The sequence below is a fragment of the Geospiza fortis genome, unplaced genomic scaffold (assembly GCF_000277835.1).
Source record: "Geospiza fortis unplaced genomic scaffold, GeoFor_1.0 scaffold188, whole genome shotgun sequence".
NCBI lineage: Eukaryota > Metazoa > Chordata > Aves > Passeriformes > Thraupidae > Geospiza > Geospiza fortis.
This window is the reverse complement of record NW_005054337.1, coordinates 643,028-651,633: the sequence shown is the minus strand read 5'-3', so window position 1 is coordinate 651,633 and position 8,606 is coordinate 643,028. Positions and strand designations below refer to the sequence as shown.

Sequence of the window (8,606 nt, the reverse complement as noted above, 5' to 3'; positions counted from 1 at the left end):
TATCCAGAAGAGGGAGCCAAGTCATGGCAAATTGCAGCCAAAAATGTAAACCACTGACAATGTATTTTGGGTTTCTTAACTTGTGTGTATGTTTCAAGTTTAGTTAACTCGAGGCAGGAGGGGAGATGGGCTCTGATGTAACTACAGAAGTGAAATCCATGCAATAAGCTCAGGAAAGAACTGGAGAGGCCTTGAGCATGGTAGAGTAACCACAGATGCAGAAAACTTATGAGCTCATAGCCAGGTATGAGGGATCCTGTGCTCAGTCTCACCGCTGAGGGGTGCAAACACTTCCAACACTGACACTGCAACAATGAATCATACTTTCAGTGAGTTGGTAGTTGAGTTGGAAATTAAGCACAAATTTTCATTATTTTTGTACTTTTTTGTTCCTTTCCTTGTCTTGCTCAGTGCCACCTCTTCAATTAGGAGTTTGACTAATCTGCCTCTCAGATAAGAAGCTACTTTCACTGTCCAAACCAGCTGCAGTGGAAAGTGTTTGAGTGCAACATCCATCACATTCACATAAATAAAGAGTAAATACACAGACATCATTCCTTTTACTGCTGTATGATTTTCTATAAGCAAACCTCCCACCAAGCTGATAAAATGACAAATGGAATCAGCTCAGGGGACAGGTGCTGACTAAAGAAAATAATCTTACACAAGAACACCACCTCCTCTCATTTTTCCTGTGTTCAGCTTAATCTGTCAAAAGGTTAAACCAAACTAAAGATTATTGGGTTAATATTTGACCTGACATTTACTATCCTGTAGTTCACCCATACAATGGTTGAATTATTTGAAGATTTTTTGAAGTTAAATGCAGATTAGGACCGATTCCTGAAAGGGTATGAATGGAGTAAAAGGCTCATACATTCCATGAAGGACAATTGTTGTCTCTTGAAAGGACAGTGACTGCAGCTTGAGAGCTCCCTAAGCCAGCACAGTTCCAATGCAACTTTTCCACACAATAAAGAAAACACATGTGGGTTTCTACTGCTACATAATCCAACTTAGCAAAATTACTAAGCAGCAATATACTAAAAAAAAGCCAATTATCAGAGAAGTTGGCAAATTGAGCCTGCTTATAAACGAACAGCAACTTCCATGCAATAACTCATCCAGGCGAGATAAGGTAGCAGGATATTGCTGGAACCATGTTGCAATCCTCACAAAGAGCATGGCAGGGCTTTCTGGTCTGAGGTGCCTGAAAGCATCAACATGCAGCCCACCAGTGGTTTGACCAACTTTGTGCTCAACTTGATGAGTTGAAGGCAGAGGGGGAGCAGAAAGGAATGAAAATAGTTTGTAGCACCTCGAGGTGCCCATGGAGAAGTACAAATCCCTCTGAGGGTGCTGTTCAGGAGCTCTGTGTTCTGCCTGTGCTCAGCTGAGCACATCCAGCAGCGAGCAGGGCTGGGGACACCATCTCACACAAAAGCTCCAAAGCCTCCTCGTCCCTTTTTGTTAAGGACAGCAGAGCAGAAACAATTCCTGACATGGTGTGTCGCTTCTGGAGGGAAGAGAGAGCTACAGTGCAGGTCAGAACCTGCAGCCTCAGGGCAGATTTAGGGCAAACAGGACTCCATATCCTGTTCTATTCTGGCTCTCAAGGATGCTCTCAGCCGTGGCTGACAGCAGCAGCCCCATTTCCCGTGAAGACACAACACACAGGGATCCAACTCCATTTAATGAGCTTTGCAACCCACTTGGACACAAGGTGGTTTGAAATAAGTTGAACAACACTCAGCTAGTCAAGGATTTTTTTAAAGTAATGCCTTTAAGCTTATACTCAAGCATACAAAGCATAAATTTTACAAATTAAAAGCAATAAAATCACCCTGGAATAATGTAGTGGCTTTTCCTGTATTTACAAGGAGTGGAAAGGAAGCAGAATTCTTTTTATTTTTTTTTTAATGTGGGTGGAAGAAGCTGAAAGTGTTTCAATGAAATCATCTTAAAGAGAGAGAGGTACTTCATCTGGCTTAAAGGTGTATGTTTGCCTCTTCAAAAGTCTTGAGAGGAAATGCTTTACTCAAAATTCTGCTGTTAAGTTTCTGTGCAGCAGCCTCTGCTTTTCCAACTATATAGAATTAAACAGTTCAGTAAGTATTTCTCAAAGTATCACCACAACTTCATCTTCAGGAAAGTCTGTGAACCCCCACCCTTCCAAAATCCCTCCTTTGTACAACAGAAGCAGCCACAGCTCAGCTTAGATTTGACAGGCAGAAACAAAACATGAGAACAGCAAAGACAGTTACAGGGAGGTGATGGCTTTGGGAAAAGGAGGGAGATTTGTAACCTAATCAAACACACTTGCTATGCAGCCTTTCTGCAGAGGTATAAGACAGGATATTTTACAATCCAGCTTCTCCACATCCATAGCATGAATGAAAATATCTTATTTGCTTTCACCAAAGGCAAGGCTGGGGGAGGATAAGTGCACCACCTCTAATGACCGGATCTGTCTGCCAATGTTGGGTTTGGAACAAATCTTCTTACAAAAGTTATTTTCATATCGCTCTAAATTCAATGGAACAAAATATGTATTTTTACACTAAAGCAAACTGATCAAAGTGGCATTTAATAGTATTTGTTAAAGTGGTTATCTAACAAAAATGGGTTAACAAAAGCCCATTCATTAGTAGTCACCAAATAAGACACTTTTCATGCATATGACAAAAATTCATTTGTGTACTGAGACATCTGTTTACTGTGTACAATATTTCCATAAATTATAATATGTTTCACAGCCCCTACCATTCAAGAATATTTCAAACAGATTATATATTATATTTGTATATGCAAACTATTTTATATACACTAATATAAAGATCCTTAGAAGTACCAATATCACTACCTTTATGCTTTCTCTAAAATGCATAGCTTTCGAGTATCTTCTTGCAGTTACCAAAAACTTTACAGATTAAAGCTGCTTATCAATGTGGCATGTTCATAAAAACAAAGTGAAATAGTTCTAGACTAATTTTATATTAACCCCCTTAAAAACGTGTTTATTTTTTAATGGAAAAAAACAACAAGCTAGTGGAAATTCAAGTAATCTATGCTCAATCATTGCCCAAATACTCTATGGAATTAAGGTAGCGTTCTAGAAGGACAGTGAACTTCTCACCCAGGGCTGTAATACTGCATTTCTCATGGAGAAAAATGCTCATCATGCCACAAAACCGCACCACTTTCCACTTCACCCGGGAGAAGCTGTACAGGAGATTCAACAACACAAGTGTCAGAACACAGAGGAAAAGCTGATCAGTTCTACATGAAGAAATTAGAGCTATTCCAGTTTTGTTTCTGCAGTTTGTTATTAAACAAAGTTACATTAACCATACAGTTTTTCACAAACTAAAAGTTATACATGGTTTTCAGACATCAACCGACTTCAGAAAGAAAAAAAAACATTAAAAAAACCCCAAAACAACCAAACCCACAACTGTTAAAAGTTTGGTGTTAGAATAACCAGCCTGGGTGAAGGAAAGCCAAACTGCTGCTGTAGCTGGGGGGCTACTGATAGCTTGTTTGTTATATATAAACTTGAAGACCTCCCTACCACAAATGCCTCAAAGTGGAGAACAGAACGATCAGTAAGAAATGGGAACAAATGATTTTGTTACATCCATCATCTCGCTTAACCCTGGTGCTCTGCATCTCTCACAGCTGCTTAACAAACAATGGCTTCCCCCCAAAAATAGCTACACAAGTAAACAGTGTTCACAGTAATGCAATCAGTAACACGTTTTGTTAGTTCCCCTAAGCCAGGTGTATCTGCAAAGCTTTATACAGTTTAATGCATTAAGTATTCCAGTAAAATTAAGTGAAAACTAAGTTTCATTCTACAGGGTAATATCTACCATACAAGACTAGATTATGTACAGTATGGGACTGGTGTGACAACTGCCAGTGTCTCATGATGTTAAACTGTTTCACTCATCAGCTTGCTCTGTGCTTGGCAAAACTTGATCTATAGACCTAAAAATCTAGAGATAGATTTGGCAAGATTAGTGCTTCCTACCACTGGGTATACACCAGTGTGCAACGCTGCAATCACTTGACCAGAACATCCCATACCCAGAAGATTACAATTTGTTGACTTGAAAGTCTGGACTTCACATTAAAACTATAGTTCTAACTGGAGTGAGGACAGTCAGTAAACAAATACAGATGAGGATGAACTGCATCTCTTCAGAAAGGTATGGAAGAAGTGACAAAATGCAAATTTCTGGTTTTAGACAGCCCTGCTTTGTTTAGCTCAAGGCATAAAAACAGCCCAAGTAGCTCTAAAACTACAATTCTTATTCAGCAAGCATGAAGGCAGATCCTGCACAAGATGATACATCGGAGGCTTCAACAAGCATCTCTCCCCACCACTTGATTTCCTAACATGAATCTCTCAGCTTACAGACATCCAGTGGCCTTCAAAGCTGTAGCAGCCACCTGGAATCGCTGCAAATTTAACATGGGGGGGAAAAGGCCCCTGTTAAAAAAACCCTCAAATGCCTCTGGGGCCGTTTTGGTCATTTGTGAATATTAAGGAAAAACCTATTTCCATCAATACTCCTCCTGAAAAGATGGGTCACTGATCCATTATGAACATAGCTCTCACCATATAAAGCACCAAGAAGTCAGAAACAAGGAAGAAAAAAAACCAAAACAAAAGTCCTTAAATTATGATTTACAAGTTTGTACACTATTTCCTAAGCAAAAAGTTGACCTTACTGCAAAGTTTATAGATGAAAACTTGACCAGTTACCTTTTAAGGGGAATGTATATCTGGCTATAACTTAAAGGTAGAAAATATTCACTGTTCTATATACACATTTCAAACAGGAGACAGTTAAACTGAACAGTTGCCAATATAACTCCATATTAACTCACTGGCCACTAAACTAGGCATCAGCAGCCAATTAGAAAGCTTGAATTCTGTACTTTTAAAAATGCTATTTTTCCTGTCCTGTTTAATTGTTTTTTTAAAAATGTACTATAGTGCATAGCCTAAATCAGACTTCCAAAGAGATACAGCGCCTTTCAATGCAGTTTTTGCAGCATTTAAAAGGGACTTTTCTCCCTTCAAATTAGATGTTCATTGAAAAATCTGAATTGAGTGCTGTACTGTAGTAAAAATATTTCAGTCACAGACTGATATAAATGTATACTGTGCAGTACTAAGATTTTTTGATGTCCATCTGCACACATTTTACTTGGGCTCTTCAATCGTCCCCTTGCTGAGGTCTGTCATTTTGGGGTATTTCACTTTCTTCTGGTCCAGCTCATTCTGAGCCCACAGTAGTAGTTTCAGTAATTTTGCCAACTTGGGTGTTGATTCACGATTTTCATAGTCTAGAACAGCTTGATTAACCTCACTCCATACCTGGAAAAGAAAAACTGGAGTTCAGTGACAGTTTTCATGTAATTAATACTGCTAAAGTCACACAAACACTGGGAAGATCACACCTAGTGTGCTAATTCCTCATAAATGGCCAGGACAAAGCTCCACAGACTACAAGCCTGGAGAAAGGAAGGAAGAGAGCCAAGCAGTTGAATACATTTGGAATATATTAACACCATTTTTTTAATCTTGCTCAATAAACACTTCTGTTCTTTTGCGTATCACCATATAAGTTTCCTCTGAGCATTTCAAAAATATTTAGATTTTATTTTCATAACATACATATAAAAGACATCAGTTCCCTTTGAGAAAGGACTACCTTCTGTCGCTGCATCATGTTCAGCAAGTCTCCAAATGGTGATTCTTCGGGATTATCAAAGGCAAGCAGAGCCAGCGTGCGCTCCATTTCTGTCAGGCATTCCCTGCTCTCCTCCCCTTGTTCTGCTAATTGGGTCTGAGCAAATTCCAGAGCTGCCTCTGTCTCACGCTGCCGAATCAGTTCAATCAAGTGCTGTTGCTACACACGAAAGACACAGCAATATTAGCCCAACAAATTAACAAATCTCCACTACTGCAAGCCTGGAAGATTCAGACACTGGTGTGTAATTTGAGACAAACACTAATGTGTAATTTGACAGTTTGAGGTCAATTCTTCTCAATGTGTGAGACAAGGAGCAGCAACTTGGCTGCAAAATCTACTGAAAAAGGGAACTTGGTGCTTTTGAGTAACAGGGTTTGAGAAGATGGGTTACTAAAAGAATTCAGGCCAACAGCGACTGGAAGCTGGTAAGTCACAGGTCACTGATGCTGTTACAAGTTTTCATATTAATAACTGTATATGGTGGCTCCTGCACCATGCCACAAAGTTTCCCATTGCTACCAAAAAATGCCAAGAACACCCACAATTGCATCCATGTTCAGTCACAAACCTCGCAACATAACCTTAATTTCTTCACTACTTTTCCCATTCTCTCAGCAAACTCTAAGACAAAGAGAAAAGTCTGCCACCTGTCCTCACCTGCAAATGAAAGTAGAGATATCTGTTGGTATCCAGCAGCTCTGGATGGAGGCTGTTTATCAATGCAATGGCTTCCTGGATCTGCCCTTTCAAGATCATCTCACGGATTTTTATTCTTTCATCCAGAGTCTCTAAATCCACGCTGGGTTCAATTCCAGACTCCATCCGAAATTTCTCTGCTGCTTCTTTAAAGCCCTCTGAAATAGGAACATTTTACCCATAGAATATATTGCATGAAACACTTTAGAAGAAAACATATCAGCTTAATTTGAGTGTTTCTTGTACAATTTGGGGGTTTAAAGATTAACCCAAAATTGTGAAAAATTCTCCTCTATATAAGAAGTCATTTATCCAATAGGCATTTTAGAGTAAATGCTTAATTCATTCTGAACTCATGTATGCTCACTCTCCAGGGAAGCAACTTGTAGTCCAATACCTCTTAACATGGAAGCCTGTTTTATACTTAAATGAAGCACTGTGCTTATTGCAAAATGAGATTGTGAAAGTCACATCTCCCACAAGTGGGTGGTTTTGCTTTGCCCTCCAGCCCCAGATCTGTTTACACAGATCCAGCAGTTTTTCTGAGAAGATAGACAAGAAGATATAATTTTGCTTTCTCGTGTAGTATTTAAGGTTATAACAGCTCTTTTAAACCCCAGGTCTTGTGTTCACAGACACAAAACTGATTTACACCACCCACTAAGATGCTCTTCCTTCAACCCAGAGGCTTCCCTACGCTCAGTGTAAACAGGGGTGTAGATGGATACAAACGCCTCCACCCTAGCACAGCTTCCTGGGATGGCATGCACCTAATTACTACCAACAATTCCCCAGGGGTTTGGCTTGTTCCAAGTATAAACCCAGGCTGTGTGCTGAAGGGGTTAATATTCTGGTCTCAAATTATTTTGACAACAGTGCCCTCTCAGAGTTTATCTTTCCGCCCAGTTAAAAACTTGCTTCTGATAGTTGTTCTTGCAGCTTTCAGACTGTTATTTAACAACAGCAACTTATCTTGAGCTGCTTCAATGGCACAAAAAAGGACATCATGGAGAAGCAGGTCATGTTTACAGCATTGCAGAAAACACTTTGTTTTCTCTATCATTTAGCAGAAGAATTCAGGCTCATAAATGTCATCTGTATTCCATGAGAACTGCTCAGTCTCTGATTCTTTGTTGGTCTGCAGCTAAGAGAACACCAGAGCAGTTGGGATTTGCTAAGAGAAGCCAACAGCAATGACTAAGTTCTCACTGCCCTTAATTCCACTCCATCCAGTTCCATATTCTACCCCAAACTGATAAAGTATGTGACACACATGAAGAGCCTCCAGGCACTACCAGGTGATTTTACCTGTGACAAGGTAGTTCATGATAAGGCGGTTCATGTCTGCTCTCTGGATATGTAAGTTATTAAGCTTTTCCATCCATTCATCTTTCGTGATTTCATCAGGTTTTTCTGCATAACTCATCCTGGACTCCAACTACAAAAGAAAAGCATCTCATTTAACACGATTCAAGAAGAAATAAGTTTAATGTGTGTAAGAATTGTGTTGCTGCCAGTCTTTAGAGCTTTCTATGAGTTCTTTTAAATAAATAATCCAAAACTGACCCTTTTGACTTAAACCAGAGTTTTGCATTTTTTCCTCCTCATTCCTGCACTCTCCCATAACTATTTACCAGGTTATAAAGCCACTTTCAGAAATCTCAGAATAAAAAATTCAAATACCATCTTTTTCTACTTACTCTTAAATCCACTCCATAAAAATCTTGTATAGAATTTACACAGGACATGCAGCATCATAGTGGGAAAACAGCGAATCAGACTTTGTCAGCCAGCCAGAAAGATAGTGACAAACACTTATAACAATACCTATGTAAACAATATCTGCTTTAAATCTTCACCAAAACTTCGGACAGCTCCCTATATTGCACAGCTACAAAACTGTCAATGATATATCACCCAGTGTACAACTCAAAGCTTTACACCAGCTCAGCTTCGCTGCCCCGAAAGTTCTCCTGTCAGCGCTACTAAAACGTTATCTCCACTATTTTTCTAGACAATATTTCTGTTCGGATTGGCAGGCACAGCATTTTACCAAAGCCGCGTTTATGATTTCTACCTCCAAGTCCCGACCACGGGGGCAGCGAAAGGGGAGGGCAGGCGGCCACAACAACAGCAACAGGC

At 39.6% G+C, this 8,606-nt stretch overlaps 1 protein-coding gene across 1 annotated transcript; it reads right to left on the bottom strand.

The window, feature by feature from the left end:
- Positions 1–1,674: 1,674 nt before the first annotated feature.
- On the bottom strand, positions 1,675–8,561 carry GID8 (GID complex subunit 8 homolog). Its single transcript, XM_005422151.2, has 5 exons — positions 8,542–8,561; positions 7,773–7,902; positions 6,426–6,622; positions 5,727–5,924; positions 1,675–5,389 (listed from the first exon to the last, which is right to left on the bottom strand). The coding sequence occupies exons 2-5, from the start codon at positions 7,888–7,890 to the stop codon at positions 5,216–5,218; spliced, it is 687 nt and encodes a 228-aa protein (XP_005422208.1). The 5' UTR covers positions 7,891–7,902; positions 8,542–8,561; the 3' UTR covers positions 1,675–5,215.
- Positions 8,562–8,606: the final 45 nt, after the last annotated feature.